The sequence below is a fragment of the Alexandromys fortis genome, unplaced genomic scaffold (genome assembly GCF_014885135.2).
Source record: "Alexandromys fortis isolate MF-2015 unplaced genomic scaffold, M_Fortis_MF-2015_v1.1 scaffold_12, whole genome shotgun sequence".
Lineage (NCBI taxonomy): Eukaryota > Metazoa > Chordata > Mammalia > Rodentia > Cricetidae > Alexandromys > Alexandromys fortis.
In genome coordinates, this window is record NW_026067937.1 from 2,713,395 (window position 1) to 2,737,992 (window position 24,598).

General features: G+C 45.0%; 1 protein-coding gene across 4 annotated transcripts in view; it reads right to left on the minus strand.

The window, feature by feature from the left end:
- Mpped2 (metallophosphoesterase domain containing 2) overlaps positions 1–24,598 on the minus strand; it is a 177,435-nt gene that overhangs the window by 122,910 nt on the left and 29,927 nt on the right. For 2 of the 4 annotated variants that reach the window (XM_050147023.1, XM_050147024.1), the window contains exon 3: positions 2,717–2,898. The exons of 1 other annotated variant lie outside the window; for it this stretch is intronic. In XM_050147023.1, coding sequence (XP_050002980.1) covers positions 2,717–2,898 — 182 coding nt within the window. Of the gene's footprint in view, positions 1–2,716; positions 2,899–24,598 lie in introns of those variants that run through there. One more of the 4 variants, XM_050147026.1, reaches the window with a different exon arrangement.

Here is a 24,598-nt window from a genome sequence, read left to right on the forward strand (position 1 = left end):
CATTGGACTTGTATGACCCGAGCTGGTAAGAGTTGAAAGCCCAATTGTAACAAATGCCTTCATCACCTTGACCTCTACCTAGCAAAAAGGGCTGGAAGCGCCCTTTCCAGGGGAGAGGTTCCTGCCTGAACCAAGTGGCAGAGTAATCACACACCATCTCTCACCCTCTGAGCACCCTGAGTTGCCCTGGTAACAGTGAGCTATTCTCAGCCTTCTCTATGGGAACCCAGCTTCTCTCCCCATTTCCCATGGGCTCCGGTTGGTCTCTTGTGCTACACCCCTTCTTGAGACCTCTCCCTGGTGCCTCGCTAGATCAGGGTGGGGGTTAGAGGGAAGAGAGGCAAAAGGAACTGACGTGCAGCTGGGCTTCAGCTTTTGATTTCCTTATCATTTTATTTCCTTAGTTACGGCACATTTCCATTTATGGAGCACTTTCCCTTATAAAATCTCCAAGTGTTTATTTCTAATCTACTAAATAATTCCCCTGACCTCTTCTTGCTTTTACCCTCTAAATATCTCTTGATGGTTCACTCACCACATTCCCCATTCCATTATTAATGGGCCACAAAACCCACTACCAGCAATCATTTACTGATTAATCTGCACAGCAATCCAGAAAGACAGGTAGTATTAATCCTTAGTTCTGCTGAAGGAAACCAAGGGGGAAAGGGGTGAACTCAGACGCCCAAGGTCAGCGGCTCCACTAGATTATAACAGGACCTAATCTGTCTGTATTTCTGTGACTACCTCCCCCTGGCTGTGCCCTTCCTGGAAACAAAACAAAACAAAAACCAAAAGCACGGTCAATACCTAACTTTAGCTGCAAGGAGGTGATTGGTAAGAGTGGCTGAGATGGGGGCTGGAGGGATTGCCTTGGACACTGCACACACACACACACACACACACACACACACACACAGCTTTTTAAAAAGAGTAGCTAAAAAGAGATAATACTTGAAAGAAAAGTTTACCAAGGCAAAAAAAAAAAAGTGAAACAATTTGGATTACACCCAATTCTGCCACAGTGAGACTAAAAATCCTCTGAACTTCTTTGCATCTCTGTCATCTATAAAAATGAGATAATTATGTTAAATGACTTCTAAAATATCTGTCTGCTTTAAATACGTCTGAGCACCTACTGAAAGGGCAGAAAACATAAAAGCTCCCAAATCGGATGCCGAGCCCACCATAGCCTGGCGCATCCTTTATCGCTAAAGAAGCTCAGTCAGCTGTCACCCAAAAACATGCTGGTGGTCAACAGCCGAGCAGAGCTGTGGAGTGCAGGCTCGAGACTTTAACCATAAGTAGTCCTTTCTCCTTAGAAATAAGTCAGTAGAAACAAAAAGACGCACACACCAGAAAACGTACATTTTAGTTCTTGCTGCCCAAGGTGATACTCCTATCTATTGAAATGTTTGTTTGTAAATACATGTCTTACGAAATAAAAAGTATAATCAGTTTGTTACACTGTCCTTAAAAGGGATAAATACGGGAAATACACTAAAATGTTTAGTCTTGCCAACATTGTCAAATGAAAGTAGCCAAGAATGATGGAGCTTTGTACTCTGATGACAGTTATATACAAGCTGATATGCATGCATGAACACCAGAAAAAGCAAACTGCTCATAGTTAAGCTTATTATTCATTCTTAATATATTTTAAACATTCTAAGCATTATTTATCAATTATCACACATATTTTATCATCTCTAATCAACAACTTAGAACTTTCTCATACCTTGCTTAAGTTTGATAATAAACAAACAAACAAACAAAAAGTTTCTGCCTAAATCTCCTGAGACATTTTCATTGCTCACATAATATTCATGACATTATTCTTCTGGAACGAGTTTCTGCTTGAAACAATACATACTTCTTTAGTGTCTTCAGAAATTCTCTACCCTTCTTTGTTTTTTACTTTATTTATATTTTTTATTTCCTTTATGGCCTGGGGACTGAGCCCAGCAGCTTGCAGATGAGCAGGTGGTAGGCAGGTACTCTACCACTGGGTTGTACCCCAGCCCTAGAGCGCTCTTCTCACACAGGTGTGAATACCTCCAGGGTGGCCTTGCTGTGCTAATATCTGGCAGCTGTCCTCCCAGGACCCAGTGTTTTGCTGAATTGTGAACCTGTGGGTCCATCCCCTGTGTTCAGGAAAGTCTAATATTCTGTTTCAGGAGTGTGTTGGGGCGGAGGATGTCTGCAAAGTCCTGGCCAGGGTGCAGGCCACTGCAGAGAGCTGCTGTGGACAGGACAGTGCTCAGGAGGGACTGGGCTTCCGAGAGGGACTTTCACAACCTCTAGACGGATTCTAGTTACCGAGAAGTATTCTCTTACTGCTAGGCCATTTGTACATCTTTGATTATAATACCTTGGAAAGACTAGAGCCAATGAATTAAAAACATGATTCTAAGCCTTGTGTGTGCCAATGAATGTCCTCATTAAAGCAAGATGAGGGAACGGAGATCGGTTTCAAAGCTTCCCATCTCTTTGCCCCAGAGCTGTCGAGGCCAGGCACCGAAAGATGCACAGTAAAATTAAATATCTAAAAATTCATCTTTAATTAACAAAATTGGATTAAAGCTAGACACCACGGCATATCATACAAGAAACGGCTGAGCTGGTTTCCAAGTGCTCTAATTCAATTAGGACGCAGTGAGTGACACTCAGACCGGGAAAGGTTAATTGGGGCCGCCAGAACGCAATCATTCCTTACCTAACCAGTCATTAAACTTCTTAACCTCTGAGGGCAGTCCCAGCTCGGTGAAATCGCCTGTGTGGAGAAGGATGTCCCCATAAGGCATCTGGATACCATCTGTTCTGGAGTGTGTGTCTGAGATGCAGACAAACCGCGTGTGGCCCGCTGGTTTTGGAGTGTCATATGGGATGGGGTCGACCCTAAAGTAGACATAACAGATCCCGTAACAGTTAAACACGTTAGAACCCTCGAGATAGTCATCACACGTACATATCGACTGTCGTTGTGCACACACCCAAACAATCCAGCCTAAGGACAGAAGGGCCCCTGGGGGATGGGGAGAAGACAGCATTCCTCCTGTACAGTCCCACTAGGAGAATCCAAAATGTGTTACTTACCTGGTAGGAAAAAAATTAAAAGGAAAGCCGGGAAAAAAAAGAAAAAAAAAAAACCCAAGCAACTGATAGTGATTAATACTGAAGTTTCTGGATATTGAGCCCCAACTGAGGAAGCAAATGTCTGCCTTTTCTCTCTCATCATGTTCCTACTGATCCCAGCACTCATTAGGAAGGGGGCAACTCACTTATTCGTTCTTAAACATGCACGGCTTAAGCAATGAATTAATTTCCAGAGAGCAGCCTGCGTGTGCTGTCAGCTGAGCTGCGGAGACTGCACTGCATGTTCTGTTTCCTTTCCTGACTCACTCAGCACCCAAGTCTTCGGATTTTTGCTAAGAGGTTCGCTGCTCAAGTTGTAGAGAGGCAAAGGGATGCTCCTAACAGGGCTTTAGCACAAGGCATGCCAGAAGAACTTCGTGAAGTCTTTCCCACCAGGAATTACCTGTAGCCCAAGTTACACCTTAGGTTACAAGGACCCTCAGATACCCTGGGCACAGAGTCTCTTTAGTACAAACGGCATGTCCTCTAATGCATTTGAATATATCTCTGTATGCATTAATACGTGTACCGATCCGGAGACCCAAGCACTGTGAAATTACACAAGGGACGTAAGAACCAAAGGCAAAGAGATCAACCCACAGCAAAGAAAATGAAACAGAACACTTTTGTTTAATTGAGTGTAACAAAGTGTGCTAAATAAACTTGGTAAAGAAATGCAAATCTGACTCTCAGAGCAAACAGTTTCAATTATTTAAGAGGTCTGTCCCTACGTTAAGGATGGTTTAGCTGTATCAACTCTCCGCCGACAGCATCCTTTAATTTCTCTGTAGCCATGTGCACTTATTGCTGGACCCCAGAGAGAAAGCAGCAGTGACAAAGGCGAAGAGAAGGTCACCAGAGAAGCAAGTAGGCACCGTGGGGACTGGAGTGTAAGACATTAAACAAGGAACCCCATGTTTTACATCACAGCCCCACCCTTGAGAGTCGGCAAGCATCAGAGAACACGGGGAAACACGTGCAAACCTCTGATGCAGAATGCCTCTGCAGGATTTGCTTAATGTCATTCTCTTTCTCTGTCTTTTTAAAGAAACAATCTATTTAACAAGGTAATTGAGGTAAGAAAATAAAGACATTCGTATGCAGCCTAGAGAATCCTTAAATTTCTTCCATGTTAGCTTAATCTTTTCATCTTGGTCAAAGAAGCAAAGTAAAGAAGAAAGGAGAAGAACAAGAGGGAATCAGGAGCTGGGTCGCAGTTATGGGAGTCAAGCCAATCAGAAACCCCCAAACAGTTTAACTAGTGCAAAGTACATTGTAAAGGTGTGTTCTTCCTGCAGAATATGCTGCTACCACGGAGAAAGTTTACTAGCCCACTCATCTCACCTGCTAGCCTTCTTATATTCCAGGACACTTTATCTTTTAACATAGGAAAGAATAGAGCCTTCTTTCTGTCACTCAACTCCCCCCTCAGGCTCAGTGGTTCCTGTCTTAGCAACATCTCCTGTCTGTGGAAGTAGCTCTCCCAGAGGATGGGTGACTCTTCCACTGTAGCCGACTGTGTTTTCCTCTGGAAGGGACAGGTGTGGCTCCTAGACAGAAAATTCTGCAGCTCACTCTAATGGAACTGCTGCTTCCAGACCCAATCGACTGCCATTTGAAGAAGACTTTATTATTGGGTCATTAGAAGTAAGTTAAATGTTGGGAGTGTGCACGGGTCTGTGTGCACATATCTTTCTTTCCCTGTGCTAATTTAACCAATATATCAGACACGGCCCTCCTCTGTAATTCTGCCAAGATACAGGCAAGGGTACTGCGTCAAAATACTCGGAAGTCCACTTCAGTATGTCAGGGGGTCCTTAACGACATCATTTTGAACTAGGTGGACAGAAGGTAGCACATGCCATTGTGAACAGACCCCTTTAGTCTACGCAAGCATGAACACACCCAATAACTGTACAGATCGTTTCTGCCATCTTGACTACATGTTGGACAGTGAACTCTGTGAAACCATGGGAAATGCCACTCACTTTTCAAGTCACTTCACCCTTCTTCTGCACCCTCCCACATCCTGCAGAGAAACATGTGCATGGCCAGAATTAATGCATGGAATCCAAGGTAATAAAAATAGGGTGGGGACAAGCAAAAGAGAGAAAATTCCTCACCTCCACTTTGATCCAGAATGAGATGAAGAGGCCAAATCAGACAGAAAGAGGCGCAGGGACACCTCACCCACGGACATTATGGGCGTGACATTATCTGAGAGAAATGTCACACATTTGGGGGATACATAGAGGAATGATTGAAAAAAAAGGGGTTAGGGTCGTGGGGAAGATAAAAACAAATACAAAATGGATACACACACTCTGACCTGGAGACCCTCGGGTCCTTTTCTACAACATCAAGTTCAAAGCAGAAGATGGCTGCAGAAGATAGGACAGGGCACCATGCCACGGCTACACCCTACTACACCTTGATGAATATCACCTGGGAGTCAGGGGCAGGACGGTATCTCCACCCGCGGACTCCCAAACCGACAATAAGATGCCTGGTACAGTAAATCTCAGAGGCGATAACTAAGGCTGGGACAACCCTGGGGGAAACTGGTGCTTCCCAACTGGGCATCTGATAGATGCTTTAGGAAGGCAAGTCAAGACAGACAGACACTCTTGCTACAAAGAATGTCCATGGGGACCTCTACAGGAGGCAGACCCACTCGTGGGAAGACACACACTCCCTCCATTTTCCTTTGTACTCAACAGCTTTGCCACTGACTGACTTCTCAGATGACCCGACATTTTCCCTTAAGCATTGTGTCAAGTATCCAAGGAAGTGAGTATTTTACCAAAACGCCCTGGAAGCCCCAGGGCCAGATTCAGATATCAGAGTGAGATTTGCACATATTTCTGAGTACTCCCAGGGGGAAACAAGATGACATGGAAAGACGGAAACAAAACAATGACAAACAAGATAAACCCCCAAGTATCATAAAACCCCAAGAAGAGCAAGATCTTATGGAAGTGTCTGGTTCGATACTTTATACAATGCTTAAATACTCTCTGTTCATTCCCTGCCTAGCTAACATAAATTCCCATCCCAAAGGAAAGGGAGCTCTCAAGCCCCCTTCTCTTCTCCCAGTGTAGCTGAAGTTCTATTCTTTGGGTAGTTTTGGTTCCATTCAGACAAACCACTGTAGTTCTACCTATAGATTTGCGCTGCTCTTAACTTTGGTCAGAGAAGCCTCTTTTGCGGTGGACGGTGGTTAATGCAGAAGCTTGTAACTAGTCAATGTGCTGAGCATCGGTAACTCAGTGTTTGACTATGGATAGGCCATCTCTTCGAGCCCTCACCATCCATGGCTCAGGAACTTAAAAGCAGAGGGAGCTTAAAGAATTTCAGAACAGGCAGAATGTCCAGAGAGCCGTGAAATGCTGACTTCCAGACATGATCTGGCTGCTACACACACCACCTCACAGCAGCTATGGCTAACCACTCAAGACCTGTCTAAGAGCAAACAAGTGGAGATTCTAGCATGGATGGTAGAGGTCTTTCCCTACTGGAGCAGCTCCTGGCAACCTATGGCAGATGAAGAAGAAAGAGTTACCCTCCTTTGGCGATGTGGCCACTGTTAGGTTGTTAGTACTTCAATGAAAAACTGGACACCAACGTGTATGTGGGAAGCAATAATGGGACTCAGAAGATTATTAATAACAAAAAATAAAAATAAAAAAGGATGGTAAGCTGAGGGGGGGGGAGGCCCGAGGGAAGTAGTGTTGCATAGATAAGTACAATACACATGGTACAAATGTATGGAATGTTCAAAGAATAAAAAAAAAATTTACTCCCCCCATAAAAGATTTTAGCTCCAGATTCTGCATCTCTAGGGAAAGGCACATGGCTCGGGGATGCTACTGAATTGCAATCCTAATGGAGTCATTTGTTGTGGGCGAGTTTCTGAATTCCTTTGAGCTTTGTTTCTCCCCGTCTATAAAATGAGAATACCAATGCCTAATTTGCTATGCTGCTGCGGAAATATGAACTGTCAAGTCCAAGGCAGAATCACAAAGGAAGTAAGTGTGGCTTCGGAGCCAGACGACAGGGCTCTAAATCCCACTCCACAGGTAGGAGAGTGTGTGTCAGCACACGGTCAATGAATAACCTGAATGGGAGAAAAGTTTCCTGTGCCTCCCAACTGCAGGGGTTTCAGTTCAGGGGCCTGTTGCTGTGGGCTTGTGTGAAGGCCAGGCATCATGGCAGGGAGTATGTGGTGAGTAACAGAGACAGAGAGAAGGGTACAGGGTCTCACTGTTTCAAGGATATGCCTCCCATGGCCTCCCTCCCTTCCAATAGGGTACACCTCCTACAGATGCACCACAGGCGAGCAAACTAACTTTGAACAGAGCAAATGGCCTTTGAGACATTTCAGATCCAAACCATACATGGTGAAAAATCACAATTAGAGACTTAACCCTTTGCTTGGTTGCTTTATCTAGAAAAAAGGGAATATAATGGTGCCCATTACCACATATATGTTCAAATGTATACAATATGCACATACATATGAAAATAAAAGGATCTCTCTCACACATAACATATAACATAATAATGGACACAGAATCCACTCTGAAAAGTTTTTTCCTGATGTCACTGCTTCTTGGTCCTCAGTCTGCATTCTGAAATAATTGGAGAGTAAGAAGCCAGTTGCTTTTCCACACAACAGTTCTCCAAATATTTGAAAACATACTCTGTGGTACCCTGTAATCCTTAGTCTGGTTGAGTGGCCGGTTTATCCAGTTTTCCTGCATGTGACAGGGAACCTAGTGACTTCAGAACCCTGGAGAACCTGTCCTAGTGCAAACACATTGGTTGGAACCCTTCCATTTGTAGTGTCAAATTCATGGTGTGTGTGAGTTCACAGAACAGGGAGCCATTCCTGGAAAAACAAGCGCTACTCCAGACCATGGAGAGGGCCAAGTGAACATCTCAAACTCATCTCCACTTAATTCCCCATTTTATTGCTTTGTCTTTTTTTGTTTGTTTGCTTTGTTTTGATTTTTTTGAGACAGGGTTTCTCTGTGTAATTTTGGAACCTGCCCTGGAATGCACTCTGTAGACCAGGCTGGCCTCGAACTCACAGGGATTGGCCTGCCTCTGCCTCCTGAGTGCTGGGATTAAATGGCGTGCATCACCAATGCCCAGCCTTGTCTTGTTTTCTATGTATGAATGCTTTGCCTTTACATATGTTTGTACACTACACGTCTGTCTGGTTCCCTCTGAGAGCAGAAGAAGTCAAATTCCCATGTGGGTGCTGGAAACAGAACCTAGGTCCTCTGTAAGAGTAGCAAATGCTCTTTCTGAACCATTGCACACCTCTCCAGCCCCAGCCTATACCCATTTTGTGCCAAGTCTCAAGTGTTATTTCTAAAGCTTAACCAAATGCTGTACATTCAAGCAAATGAAGTATTCCATTATTTTATACTGGCACATTGGTGTTTTCTACCACCACCCTCCATACCGTAATAGCACTGCTTTCATTACATTCTTTTGACCGTATCTGTTTTTTCTCCTAGTTACTAATTCATACAGAATTGCAAGCCTCATTGATACATCTTTAGGAAAAGCCCTTATCACACGGTATGGATTTATTCTTTAGACCATGAGCCCTTGTGTATACAATTAGCCTCTCATCAGTGTGAGAGCAGAGTGTCCCCCTTATCAAGCACTTTAATGGGATCTCGATGTATTTATCATCTCCTCTTACACTCCAAGCCCATCATATCACGCTTATGTAATGTGCTGACTTTATCTTCAAAAGCCTTCCGTGACATTAAAGTGTTCGTTTTTAACATAAAATAGTTCAGATCCCATGAAAGCTAAAATTATTCGTGTGCTGTTATGCCATCAGAACTAGACATTCTGCGAGATAAAGACAGACGCAAAACCTGCAAGCATAACAATAAAAACACATAAGGGTTGGGGCTGGAAGGAGGGCATAGCACTCAAGAGCACCGGTTGCTCTTCTAGAGGACTGGGGTTCAATTCCCAGCACCCACACAGCAGCTCACAGTCACCTAACTCTAGTTCAAGGGGCTCCAGATGCCCCCTTCTGGCCTCCTTGGACATCAGACATGCACATGGTACCAAGATAGGCGTACAAACAATACACTCAGACACATAAAAATAATTTTAAAGCAAGCAAGAAAACAAAAAAATAAGAACTAGGCTAAGGATTACAGAGATTTTAGAGTGGAAAAGACTCAGCTTGACCAAACCTGTGTCTTCTATCAGCATCTGCTTTACATGCCTTCTTCCCTTTTCCTGTTCAAATTTTTAAGGGTCTTGCAGTCTCACACAAATTTACTTTTAATTTGTACCTGAAGAGTAGTATCTATGTTGTCATGTTTGTCATATTTTTCAATTACACATTAAAATAATTTTTATCTGAGCTTTGGCCACTCTAACACATCTCGCCCAACAGCAATAATAACGCATCTCGCACTCTGCTAAACACTGACTGGTGTAAAATGACTGGCGCTTCCCTGAGGGGTCAGAACCAGAGCTAGCATTCAGGTTCTGGAGCTCTCAACTCACTTCTCTTTGCATCCACTTAGCTCTGGAAGTCACCTGAACCTGAAGAATACGGTGACTTTTACAATGATGAGATGTGGGCCACAGAGATGGCTCGGCTGAAGGCGCTTTCTGCTAGGTCTGACAGCTAGAACTCAGTCCATGTGACCCGCATTGCAGAGGGAGACAACTGACTCCAGGAAGCTGTCCTCTGCCTCCATATCTACACACATGCACCACACTACACACACACACACACACACACACGCACATGCATGTTGTGCATGCACACACACAAATAACTAAACAAAATGCAATAAAAAATTAATGATAAAATGCCAGTAATTCAACCCCCTAAACTCTGTCAACCAATAAAATTTAAAGAGACCCTCAATTCTCATAAAATTTACCACCATATTAAGTCTCTCAAAACCTTAACAGGCACATTAGAGTGCACCAAGGGAAAGAACAACATAAAAGTTTGGTTTTTAAAAATATTACTGGACATTACGGCTTTTTTTGTAAAGATTTTAAGTCATAAGCACAAGCTTGTGATTTTAAATGTGCGTCTCTGGAGAGGGGCTAATTCCATTGACAAGCCAAGAGGCCCTGACTAGGGACGTGTGCTGTTACTGCATCTGTCCTGTGAGAATATGGCTAGTCTTCCTCCTTTCCTCGTGTATAGAGAGAGGGCCAGCTCCAACAGCTACAGGGCTCCAGAAAAACAATTCAGCATTTCCTACCTCCCCACCCCCATTTCTCTGTCTCTGTCTTTCTCAAACAGCGTCTAATTTGACCCAGGTCGACTTTGAATGTGTTGCTACATAGGCAAGGCTTGTGCTGAATCTTGTAACTCCCTCCTCTTTCTCCCTAGTGCTAGGCCTGTGGGCAAGCGTCATCATGCCTCGGTGCTAATGTTTCAACTTCCCAATCTGTTCCCAAAGTTAACTGCAGCCCGGATCCACCCAGAACTAACCAGTGGGGCTCTAAAGAAGATCTACGAAGTGGCAACTCCAGCCTCCAGGCAGAGCCTCGAGGAGTACCTGCTGCAAAGGGGAACAAAGGGGCTGGGATTCCAGAGACCACACAAAACCAAAGTAAAAGATGTCCAGTCTAGCTAACATGCTTCCAAAGCGAGCTGCTCTCTTCTCCCTGAAACTATGTGCTGACGAAGCATGCCATCACACCCCAGAACCGCCACCGAACTGAAGGGGTGTGGCGAGCGGAACCGGGAGTATAAATCTGTTCCCATTTGCCCTGAGGGCACCACTTCCCTGTAACCGCTGAGGCGCTGTATCAACACCGTTCTATCACCAACTAATTACAGTGAACAAAGCCCACTGCACAAGACCGTGCCACCTCTATTATTTTTCCTGAGTACGAAAGTGCCGTGCCGACGACGTTCAGTGAATATTAAGTGGTAACAACTGAAATCGTGGGGCGCTTCATGAGATGTGAATTCACCGTCCTACAAGTGTGGTGACATGCCATGTGTTTGTATCCTATTGTATCCTGTCAGGCTGGCTACCCTATCGGCCACGGCAGACTCAGATGGCACAGCACGGCGTACAAGTCACCCACTGAGAAGACCTTGTTCAGGGTCAAAATGTGACAGCCATGTTACCTAAAATTCTGGATAAGGGCCCTACACTTGTGAAAAGGTGGTGGTGCCTAACACTTTCCTCAGCGTCCACAGTTCTCCCACACAGTTGGCTGGTCAGATAAGTCGTTCAACAACCATTTCTTCACCTCTTATTCATCTGTGTGCCCGATACCACGCAGGCACTAGGAGGGCACAGACTGTTCAGGACTCTCTACACTAATCAGTTCACTGTTTAAGAAAATGTGATTGCCAAGCATCGTGGTCATTTGGTTATGTCACAGGGACTCACTGAGCATCTCCTGTAGCCCATGGATTACATGCGGTGTGGTGGAAGCGGCTGTCAGCAGCACCGCGATGCACCGTGTGGCTTGGGTATGTAGGATCTGGGAAGCCACAGGCAAGGGTTGTAATGGAGGATTTTGTAGGGTGTGGGACAAAGGGGAACATAGCTGGCACAGCCTGTGTGGGGGCAGTAGGGACGGGGCATCCCAGAGGGCTCGGAACATAGGGCAGTGAATGTGTCAGTGTCATGTGCATGGCGGGGAGGGCATGTTCCCTTTGGTTAAAGGAGTCAGAAGGATGAGACTCAAGAATGGTCCAAAGCTGGAATTTGATGTCGGATAAAAACAAACAAAGAGCTTTAAAACTCAGGAAGGAATAACGTTGTGCAGGGAGTAAGAGCGTGGAGCTACTTAGGCTGTTAGGGACTTGTGCATAAGCTGGCCTGTCTGGAACAGTGTCCACGTGACAGTGAGAAGCAGAAGTTTTGAAGCCCAAGTAAAGTGGGAGGGAGGCTAAGCCACAGAGCCCAACTATGAAGCCTGAGCCTCACAGCTTCAAAGGGCTCTTAATTTTAGAGAAGCTGACCTGGCTCCACACAGGGGAAGAAGAGGAGAACAAAAGAGGAAAGGTCAGCTCAAAACTGCCTGCAAAATCCCTGTGCGTCCCGAGGTGGAGACAAGTTGAGTCAAAAGGGAAAGCAGGGCTGAGAGCAAGAAGGAACGGCGGTAGGGGAGTGGTGATGTCATCCATGGACTACCACACTCCATCACACTCATACTTACACAGACATACCATCAATAGGCACTAGGGGCGTGATAACGTCACACACGGACTATCACACTCCATCACACTCATACATACGTACACAGACATCAAGGAGTCTGCACAAGCAGTCAACTAAGCAGCCTCCTGCAGCTCTGTCTCACACCCTTTTTTTTTTTTTTTTACCATACTCTGATAAAGAACACCGATACAGGCTCGGTGGTGGTGGTGGCATGCGCTTTTAATCCCAGCACTCGGGAGGCAGAGGCAGGCAGATCTCTGTGAGTTCAGGGCCAGCCTGGTCTACAAGAGCTAGTTCCAGGATAGACTCCAAAGCTACAGAGAAACCCTGTTTTGAAAACAAACAAAAGGAAACAAAAAACCCTGATACACTATCACCTTGGCAATGTTAATGAATGGCAGCAGCATTTTTAGATGCTGGACACTATACTATTTTTTAAAAAAAAAAAAAAAAGGAAGAGCAGGGCCACTTCAAAAAGGCTTTTATGGTCACTGTTGGTTTCTTTTTCCAACTTTTGAATAGTTGATAGAGTCACAAAAGTCATCATGCTTAAGGCAAAAACAAGGCAAAAACACAATTTTTACCCAAATATGAGAAATCGCATAGCATGTTTCAAGAAGAGTGAGCAACGCTTAACACGGTTCTAACATTTAACTACTTTATAGTCAGTCGTAATGATTTTTATACTTACTAGAAACGTCTCTGGAGGCTGTCCTGAGTGATGAAGACTCTTATCTTTATTTTTACCCCTAGCTGAAATGGCTAGCTAACTGTTGAGTGGCGAACACTGCGCCCACCCACACAATCCACAAGACCACCTTCTCCCCACTCTGGGGAGGGGTGGGGCTGCCAAGGTAGAGTTCCGCACGGCACATCCTCTCCAAGAGTGCTACGAGCGAGCCACTAAAGGTGGGGGCTGCGGCCAGTCAGCTAGCTGCTGGGTTGTAGGTCTGACTGACACCCCAGTCCTCTATTTACTTCTGACAATACCACAGGCTAGGCCACCTATCATTACATATATTACATATATGCATATATTACAACCTCTTGAACACTGCCCAAGCTCTGCCTGGGCTTTCCTGTTGCCGGACTGAGGAGGCCTGCCAGTAAGAATGCTGGGCAGTCGGTCCTCGCCATCTCATTAAATTAGTCTATTTAGTCTAGCGGTTACAAATCTTAGCCCATCTGGGAAATCCAGTCGTCCCGTGCCTGTTCTTGTAACATTTTACTGGCCAACAAGCACATTCATACGTTTAACTATTGTCTATGACTGCTTTCAATACACTAGGGCAGAGTTTTATAGTTGGAACTAATACCATATGGCCCGTAAAGCCTTAAATATTTACTATCTGGACCTTTCAAGAACAGGTCATACACACATGCACGCATGCACTCACAGAAAAGCAAGCACTCCAAAAGCAGCGAGACCTGGGCCCTTCTATGCTGCCTTCCTACGGGAAAGGGGGCAGGGATGATGAGAACTTAGGCCAGGGTGCTCTTTGGGAAGGAGGCATGCATGGGTCCTTGGGAAGAACAGGAGGCGGAGTTTGCTGGGGTAAAGGTTGTCCACAGATCTTCTCTTTTATAGCAGCATTCAAATTCCGTTGGTTAATGACACTTCTAGGAAGAGCAGGGATGACAGGGCTGATAGGCAAAACTCAGAGAAAACCTCTTGAGGATTTGCTATTTTCCATGCGACTCACCACAAAATAACCAGGATATCATATTTATGGTGGCAAAGTCAGAGCGTCTACAGCAAGGTTCGTCATGTCAGGACTCAATCGCCCAACAGACATTTAATTTTATTATTTTAGGACTTATTTTATTTTTTAATTATGTGTGTGTGTTCGGTGTATGTCTTTGTGAGCGCAAGTATCCGAGGTGGCCAGAGAGTTTGTAAATACCCTGAATATGGAGTTATAGATGGATGTGAGTTGCCGTTCGGATGCTAGGAACTGATTGATCCCAGCTTCTCTGGACTAAAGTGACTAAACCTGTCTAATCCTCAGTTCTTCCATCTGTAAAATGGGGTTGATCATAAGGCTTGCCTCTAAGGCTGAGCAAAGGCACAGCCACTGAGCTGGCACAGCTCCTGTGGGTTCCCCTCAAACTGCATGCATTGGAAATGAACACAGCAGAGTTCAGAGGTGGCACTCTTGCCTGCTGATGGATTAACAGGACTGTCATCTTCACAGTGACTCTTCACCAGCAAGGGAGTTTATTCCAAAAGCAAGTTCGGCCACCGCTTGCTCACTCTCTCCATCTCTCACCTTCTTGCTTTCTGTCTTGGGACCACACAAACAAAAAGGTCCACATCTTGATCCCGGATTTGCCAACAAACAAAACTGAGAATGGGAAATTTCTGTCACAGCCGTTCGTTTTATCCATCAATGCTGAGGTTCAATGAGACATGGGAAAGAAGGGGAGTATTTCGTGAAGGGTCTACACTAAAGAGGGCTTCTTTTCTTGGAGCCGCACCATGAGAATTTAGCATTTTATCAATGGAGAACAGAGTGAAGCTTCTTTGACATAAAAGGAAAGTATTTAAGTTTGGAAGAAGAAAATGGGAAGTTAAGGGAGATGAGGTCTTGAGTTCAAGTTTAGAAAGAAGAATGTTCCAGTGGGCACATTTGCATGGTGACATCTCCAGGTGTGAAAGCTTGTGCCTCTCCTTCACTGCCGCCTCAAGATTACCAGATCCCGGGAAAAATGGACTGCCCTAATACCAATCTTTACAACGTCCAAGCGCTAAACTTCACTGCAGTTAGACCTAATTAATTCAGTATCTGTCAAGAATGAAGTAGGGTTTTTTTTAAATTTATTTCAGACTTTATAAGCAACAGAAATCACAAGTGAAACTTCCTGAACCTGAAGGACAGATCGAAGTTTGTAGAGATCAAACAAACAACAGAACGCAACAGCTAGCTCACGCGTGTACACACACTTATATGTGTACACATTAAAACAGCACACAAATCCCAAGAAACCCTGATCTGACTCTCAGGAAGATGAGTCTCCCCATACCTGGTCCTATGTCATTTCCATACTTTATTGGTCGCACGGTGGTTCGCATCCAAATCGTTCCTTTTCTACTCCCAGTCAGTCACTTCTTGGGATACTTTGGCCAGAGAAACAAACTTTAGCTAATCCTCAGTTCTGTGTCAACATTTGCTGAAGACTTACTAGGAGATCTTCATCCGCCCTGTTTGCATAGCTTCAGCGTCCATCCCTTTCTGCTTTCTTCTATAGTCCCGTGACTGCTTAATTGCGCATGCTCCTCGCATGCGGACTCTGTCACACAGCTCGTGGTCTCTAGAGCTCTGAGATTCGGAAACACCAGCGACTGCTGCTCTAACACTGGAGAGTAAGATTCGAAGAGCTCAGTGCATTCTGCCCCCCCCCCCCCACACACACGCAAGAACATACTTTTCTATGGGGGGAATAAAAGCTACCTTTATCAGGTACTGCCTGTGCCGTGGTATCAGATAGTCTCCCAGCCGCATCTCTGGGTTCTGGCTTCTGAGAGTTTCAAGCTCGCTTCCTAATGAAGAGGTGAGCACGTGACTGCCGCCATCCATAAAGGCTGAAGTGAGTGTACTTAGCTAAAGGGCACTGCAATATGTTTTTTCTCTTCCACGTGAGAAAGTTACTCTTGCGAATTCTGTGTTTCACGGTCTGCTTGAAATCATATTTTGGGGAGGGGTGACTTGTGGGACAAGCATTTGAGTCTGCATCTTTTTAACTACTACAGTCACAGCAATATAAAAAACATGGTGGCTCCCCTATCCAGCCTCAGAGAAGTTTCCAAGAAAACGAAAAAGAAGTCATTGTAGCGGGCCCTGCCCCCAAATGCCGCCACAGGGAAGCAGACTGCTGATAGTGGTTAGTGCTGGGGCTGGGGCTCATCTGTGGAGACAGTGAAAGTCCCACGGGGATCTAAGATTCGGAGAGAGCCGAGACACAGTCTCTGAAAAGATTGCTCTCCCCCAGCAAGACTCAGCCTTTGACTCCACAGAACCTGCTGTCTCTCTCATTCCTGGGTCACCGCCCCGGAAGCACACTGGCACTGCTGAATTTGTGGCTAAAGGTGCAGCGGGAGTAGAATATAATTTCCCTCTGTTTGCTCTGCTTCTTAAATGCTTACTACAGGACTGGGACCAGTCAATACTCAAAGACTCAGGGAAACGGCAAAAAGGGGCAGGACATTTGATGCAAGCTTACCAGAGTAAACCTTTGCCCAGCACTGGTGGGAACTCAGGATGCAGCCAAGATAGTCAGTCACTGTGTCTGTCTAGTGTTCCCCCATCCCTACCTCATGCTTGCACAGCTTGCGGGCGCTCCTGAGAGAAAGTGCTAACAGCAGTGGCCCTGTCAGGAGACTTCTTCTTAACCGGAAGGCACAGCCTGGGGAAAGATGCCTTAAGTTCTCCCATGACTCAGGCCGAGATGGGCCGGCTCGGCTCTTCCTTGGTAAGAGGCCACAAATCAGGCAAATGGGTGAATAGCATCGCAGTACTGGGCGAAGGCTTTCCTGCCCAGGGGACAGGCTATAACTCACTCAGCCTGTTCCATGCAGACTGTCCTCCCATGGCAGAGCCAGAATAACGACTTAAACCCACGAAGAACTAATGATTTGCTCCCTCTGTGCTGTCTGCCGCGCACCTCCAAGTTTATCGCAAGTATCGCTGGAGCCCCACACACTCTGAAAACACTTCCTCACGGGCAATTCCATCCCCTCTTTACCTTCTAGAACATTGTTACTATTCCACAGGGAGGTTCAGGCCCAGCACGCTGGGGACTTTCTTAAAGCCAAAGTCAACAGCAGAACCGCGTACAGGCTCCAAGCTTCTCAACTCTCAGCAATAAAAATAATGGCTGCCATCCCCAAGCGCCATAACCGTAAGTCAGGCACCGTGCCAGATGCCTTACAAGCATGATCTCACCTATTCATCGCACTCAGTCTATGAGGTGGGTATATTAATCCCATTTTACAGATGAGAAATACCAGGCTAGGAAGTTAAGTAATTTCCCAAAGGTCAGAATCCCCATGCAGCACGAAGCCTCAACAGCATGGGCAGCCTGTCGGACTCCTGCCTCCCTGACCCATCTGTCCTCTGAGAAACCCAGTACTCAGTGAGAGAAAGACAAGTTTTCTTCAGATCTCAAATAAATTACTTCTAAGTACCTAATAAACTTCTGAAATTCTAGTTTGACAACTTTGATAATGCCAAACAGAAAATACTTTAAAAACTAAAAATGTCTGCCTCCTGTCAGGTGTTTTTTTTTACCAGTCCAAACGTCATTGACTTCCACCTCTTATTTCATTCGAAAGAAAAGCAAACGGGTTAATATAAATTCCTGCATGATGTTTACTGGACTCCCGAGAAAAAACTTCCTGAGCACAGGAGTTCTGGAGACAAATGGGCACAGATTTAAATTTCAAATGCACAAACTGAAAGCCTCTGAAATGCAGGCAAGAGCTGAACCTACTCCAGTTCTGAACTGGCATTTAGGCAAAAATACTTTCTTCCTACGGATCCTGTGAAGAAGTAATGAAGGCACCAGGAGCGAGGCAGAGGGCCACTAATTATAGTATTATCGTCTCTCGGCTATTTCTGCCTCGGGATAGCCCTAATTTAAGCAGGGTGGTGGAACCTGAAAACTCTCCTGGATGAACTGCTCCACATACAGTGTTGGTATACACACAGGACAGACAGAGCACCCAAGCCCTCACTGGGGAAGTCGTGCCCCTTTGGAACTCCTAAGGCAACCCTACCTCTTATACTCATTATTCACCCAGTACTATTAAAACTGTCAAGTCTTCGAGGGCACCTCATGTTCCTGTCAAGTAGGTGTTATTTTACACATGATAATGTGTAAATCCAGCCAATCAGGAGTCACCCTAGAAGGCAGCAAGGCCAGGGATGAGAGAATGTCCCTGTCCACAAAGGAGAGTTCCCAAAATATGAAAAATTATGTTTTACTATTTAAAAAAAAAGAATTGCTCCTTTAATTATAAAAATGTAGGCTTCCTAAAATTAGGGAGAACTCACTTTTATAAAATTAAGAGTGCACATATATAAAAAGAAAGAAAGGACCCATAATTCTGCCTTCCAGAAATAGCTACTAGTAACATTTTGGTATGTTTCCGTTTCCTCTTTTATGATTTTTTTTAACATAACTGGGATCATTATGTGCTCAAAATCTTATATTCTAGCTTTTCTTCTGTGTGTGTGTGTGTGTGTGTGTGTGTGTGTGTGTGTGTTTCTGTCACTATAACATCATGTCGAATGTTCCCAACGGCTCCTTGCAAACATTGGCACTGGCTGCAGGACGTTATGCCCGTTGGTTTTGTGACAATTTTCTTAGCCACTTCTCTCTGCTGAACTCCCCCCAAAAGCAATTAAACTGTAAGGCCCAGACACAATTCGCTGTGTACGGCCCTGGTTTGGGGGAGATACCCATGGTCCTGAGCCAGGCCACTGGGGGAAGCAGCTATATAACTTAAGTCCTGGGGTGAGAAACACCATGGCTATATTCCTCAAATGCCAACAGACCATGCATTCATCGATATGTGAGCTCCAAATGCCAGTAGTTATGGTCAACAATTATAGCAACTCCTCCAAGATAAATAAAATCATGCTCTTGGCAGCTCTGACCACCCACAGTGGGAACGGGGAGAATCGTAAACACCTCCCACTTTCGCAGCCCATGTCCAGGGCAAACCGGAGCTCAGATGTGAATGGCTTCTATTCTCTTCTCCCTCTACTCTGAAGTCAGTATTCCGTCATCACTCATACCACTGGCCACCAAGTGTACCATAAAAAAAAAAAAACCTGTTTTATGCAATGTATCACACTCAGGGGTTAGGACAGAGTTTCATGGAGAAAACAGTAGTGGAAGTGTTTATCTTCATTATGTATTATATACAGTGCTGAGGGACAGACAGCAAACACCATTATCAAGGCTCGCACATTCTGGTGTTCTGAGGCCTGAGTCTCATATTAAGATCAAAATTCAAGGCCAAATCTTTCCAGCCGTGTGGAGATAGAACAAAAGGTAAGCTCCAGTTGTTTCTCCATAGCTAAAACAAGCAAACACTCATAGATTCCTACTTTATGCAATTAAAAGTTAGACAAAGAGAAGATGGCATTTTAAAATTTCCAGGCAAGGCCGCTGAAACTCCAAAATATCTTCGTTGTTCTTGATACCACCAGAGCGAGACGCTGGAACTCTAATGCCTCAAGTTAGAAGTTAGAATGATCTAATGGAAAAGGATGGACACACCTCAAGAAAAGCCGAGACTGTAGGAGCCAGCCATGATAACTTTATTAGGAACAAAGTACCCAAGGAAGTTCTTAACCTCCAACCATTATCACCTGCCAGTGTTGGGCCCAGTCATGATAAACTTAATGGAGGCCCTGTCCTCAGTAGTTTATCCTAAGGCAATACCTGGTTGCAGGAAGGACCACAAACTGAGATTATCCAGGCACCACCCAAGAACAGACCATCCCAAAGGAAATGCCTAACGTTCCAACCCTTGTAGATAGGATAACCTGCCAGCACACATTCACCAGGACACTCCTAGACAAATGTCAGCCAATCAGGGGTCCTGAACCTTAGAAACCCTTCACCCCCACTTTTACTAGTGTAAAAACCCAACTCTAACTGATCTTGGGGCTCTCAGATTATTCCAATACATTAGACACATGGAGAGACTGAGTTTGCAAACATATAAAATAAAGGCTCTTTGCTTTTACATATGGGACTCACTCTCCTTGTTGGTTTCTGGGGTGCTTCACGGAACTGGGCATAACAGTGACAATTCTGATTCAAGCCCTATAACCCAGACCCCATGACTTCAGAAAGTTCTTTGGGCATTAATGTGGCATCTAGAACGCCAAGCAGCATGTGGGACATCAGACAGACAACCCCTCATAGAGAACGGGGCTTTGCAGGATTAGTGGAGACAGTAAGAAAAGCCTGCATTGCAAGAAGGAAGCAGGCAGCACCCCAAACTGCACGAGAAATTCAGGGAAGCAAATGACTGTAAAAGTAACCTCAATGGCCTAGAGCTTCTTCTTCATTTTATAAAGGTAATGACAAATGAGGGAAAAAAGCACACACTTCCCGAGTTATCTTAAGATGGCCTCAATTTAGAATGCCCAATTTAGAACCTCCTCTGAAGCCTGTGAACACCCCAACTGCAAAGCCCTATGTCAATCCCCTACTGGAAACTTAGGCAGCCTGACCACTAAGCTCAGTTCATGGCCAGGCTCCTGAACTGAATTTGACAGTGGGTGGCATTCAAGAAGTCCTAACCCAAGCCTCGCAGAGCAAAGGGATAAGCCACTCCAACTTCTCTCCTGCTGGCCTCACTTCAGTTTAGAAAAGAGGCTGCAGTACTGGTTACTAATTTGTGAGCCACAGGGTCAACTCCAGAGACTACACTCAATATATTCTTGCCTTGCTCCTTTAAGGAAAGGCTTGGATTTTAACACTTTTGCCCTACAGCCCCACATGTGCTCAGGAGTCTGGCTTCCCACTGCAGAGTTAGTTGTCGCTTGATTGTACCTGGAATCAACTGAGACAGACCTCTGGTTTGCTCTGTGAGCGTTTTCCCCAGGAAGGATTAACTGAAGAAGGAAGATTCTTTCCACCTTCTGACAGCAACCGGATACAAAGAGGAGCAAGGGAAGAGCAGGGCTGCGTCCTTGTCCATCTTCACCTCTTGCTCATGAGCGCATCTACCCTGCTTGTTGGCTGCGAAGGGTTGCAGCCCCCAGTTTCTTCAGCCTTCCAACATGGAGTGCAGAACCAGCGGCTCCCCAGAACTCCTGCAGGCCTCCCAGTGCCAGAATGGAACTGCTGAGGTGTCCAGCCTCACGGACTAAGAAGTTCCGAGATTTTTAGCTTCTTTAGTATGCAGACAGCCATTGTTGGGCTACTTGCCCCATATCTCGTGAGTCACGCTAATATGTTTCTTCATAATCAATATTCCTTCTACTGGTTGTGTTCCTCTAGAGAACCTGGGGTTCTCAGTTTCCTGGGTTCGAAGATTCCCTGCTTTCGCGACATTTAGTCCTGATGCTACGTGCCAACTTCTCTGACCTCAGTTACTAGCGCAGAGCTCCACAGATCCAGACGGCAGCCCACAGCAACCCTCTAAGGAAGCAGTCCCCAGGATTCCACAACCAGGCCATCCTGCGCTGGTGTGACTCTCCTCCCGCTTCCCAGATGCCCGTCGACGCACTCCCACACCCACTCCGGCAACCTGCTCCTGTTCAGCTGTGGGCTATTTCGTATATGGGAGACTTTTCTTCATCATCTCCACAGCAACAACTTCTCAGACCAGTCACAGCCACGACCCATACTCCATGAGAATCCAGCTACTCCAAACTGAACACAAAGTGTGAACGTCGTACCAGCTAATTTTGAGTTCTAGAACCAAAGAGCGGGGCCCACACTACTTCTCGTAGTAGATGGGAGTTAGATATTGGAATTAAAAGTGAGTCAACAGCAATACTGATACTAGAATCCCCCAGACAGTTGCTTGGACCAGTTTTCATAGTTTTGGACACACGTGTTGATGAACCAAAGCAAAAAAATGCCCTTACATGCTCCCACCGAACCCCAAGTTCTTCATTCCAGTCCCGCAGTGGTCCAATCTCACATTTTTAATGCCTCTGAATCCGCAAGGCCCTTGAAAATTTCTTTCACTGATTCCCACGAATACCTTAAGGTTGGGAGAATCTTCCTTTTTATATGTTGTTTTCTGCTCAGTTTGGGTGTTTCGCTGAAGAAACTAATAGTTCGAAGCAGCCTCTCTGGAATTCCATGACTTATGGGTGTGACGCTTCCACAGGGCTTCTGTACTGCACTCTCGTGCAATCCCTGTAGCTTTCGAAAGTCCAGCACCTAATATAAGGGAATCTCACTAACTGTCCAGATATCTTAGAACGCTGGAGGTTGCAAGGAGCCTTGGAGACCACTGGCTCTAGCCCATCCTAGCCTCATTTTACAGAGAAGACAACAGAGGCCTAAGCTACTTGGTCCATGTTCAAGACACTTTTCTCCATGCCTTTCCCCTCTGAGTCCCTCCGTATTTTCGTAGTAAAGAAGTCATCCTAGGCCATGCTCCTCTCCAGAGCCTCCATCAGTGGAGTCACCCCTAAATTCTGCTCCTGAGTCTGGATTACATTCCCCTCACGTTCCTTTGTGACCTCAGTTCCACATGGTTTTATCATGAGCAGCGTTTTGGAAAGAACAGTAGTCAAAATCCACACCTTTACTCTAAGGCAAGGACTCCTTAAGAGACTAGCAGCACCCATAACGCATAGATTCAACAAACTCCTGTTTCACTGAAGATCTCAGAAATCCAGGTCACTTTAAAAGGGCCCCTTTTACTTCATTTTCTTGAATGCAAAAATGAAGTACCAGCTAGGTGGGGACAATGAAAATAATCTTTTATTAGGGTAACAAGCACACGGCTAAGCACAGAAAGGGGTGGAGACTTCACCATCACCATCACAACACACCTCTGGGGGGCTGGCTTCTTCTCAACTGGTCTGCCTCATTTTAACTGATCCCTTATTCTAACTTAGACTGTAGGTAAGCCCTGTAGTTCAAAAGTTTAAAATGTCCTGAAGGACATTTTTTATGTGTTTAACCAGCATAAAATAATAATATGAAGAAAAATGACCAAAATAGTAAGCGTTAGTTCTAAACTCTAGGCTACGGCAAATTTTGTGTGAAGACTTACACAAATCATCAGTGAACGACTCTGCCCATACTGAATTTAGAAGATTCTTATTCCAATTTTTTAAAAAAAATGTTCTAGACTTGTAATTTGTTTGCCTGGCAACACAGCAGGAGTTCAATAAATATTCCGATGAGAGAATGAATAAAAGAAGGGCTATACCGAACGAGCAAATGCAGACCAAAACTGGAGCCGACCAAAACCGGAATAGCCACATTTTGATTTCTTTGGGTCTTTGTTTGTTTGTTTGTTTTTTTGTTTTGTTTTTGTTTTTCGAGACAGCGTTTCTCTGTAGCTTTGGAGCCTATCCTGGAACTAGCTCTTGTAGACCAGGCTGGCCTGGAACTCACAGAGATCCGCCTGCCTCTGCCTCCTGAGTGCTGGGATTAAAGGCGTGCACCACCAACACCTGGCCTCACCATTCTGTTTATACAAGGCTAAGGTAAGCTTTTTGAAGCTGTGCATTTTAACTAGAGGTAACAATTCCAACTTTCTCTTCCAGACAATGCATACTTTGTATAGCATAAAAATCAAATATGCATTTAGAGTTGTATGGGTATTTTTTATTTTTTCACGTGCTGATAGCCCCAAAGCAGCTACTAGGTCAAGACAAATGATTAGTTTTCAATACAATAAACAACGCTATCATTCGTGGTCACTTGGAAAGGCTGTTTTCTAGTTATTATGAGGTGTAATAAACATAGCCAGATAGTCTACCATGGTGATTGAGTTCCCTGCTTTTTCCTTGTTGCTTTGTTTTTAAGAAACGAGTACTCATTAAATAACCTATCAGTGAGCATTCTAAATTATTTGTCTTGGTGCTCTTAACAGCAAAATATGCAATTATCTCTATCTCTAAGCTAATAAACCCTATTTACCATTTATAGAGGACCATTGGGGTCAACTTCCAGATCAGCTTTCCAGTAGTCGGTCCAGTACCTTTGTGAACAAGTGGAAAGTTGCTATGGCAATATGCAAATGAAAACTTTCCATGATGGATCCAATCCAAGGCATTTAGCCTGGTGAGTCTAAAGACCCTTGTCCCCAGAGGGAGAAGGGAAGTGTGAAAACTCACTCATGAGATTTAGTCCTCGGGGAGACTGAGCAGGAGTTGCAAGGGCCTTGCCAGTACCAGGACTGTTTGAATGAAGATGAGGGAAGATGATTTCTGGGCTTGAGGAACATGGAGACATACTCTTTTTATGTGCCCATGAACCTGCTCTTAGAAACCAGTTCTCTCCCACAGAGCTGGCTTCTGCCCTCTTGGTTGCGGGAATACTGGAGGAACGATAACACACTCGAAAGGACAAATACAAACACGCAGACTCAGACACAGGCATGGGCAGAGGTGGGGCATACTTTGTTAATTATTCTACTGATTCTGGCAAATTTACTTTAAAACGGAGGAAAACCTAACTCTGTGATAAAGAGCCAAGCCAACAGCTTTATGAGAGTCACCTCTCATCTGTGACGTGACAGAGACATAATTCCACAGTGCCTCTCTCAGAAG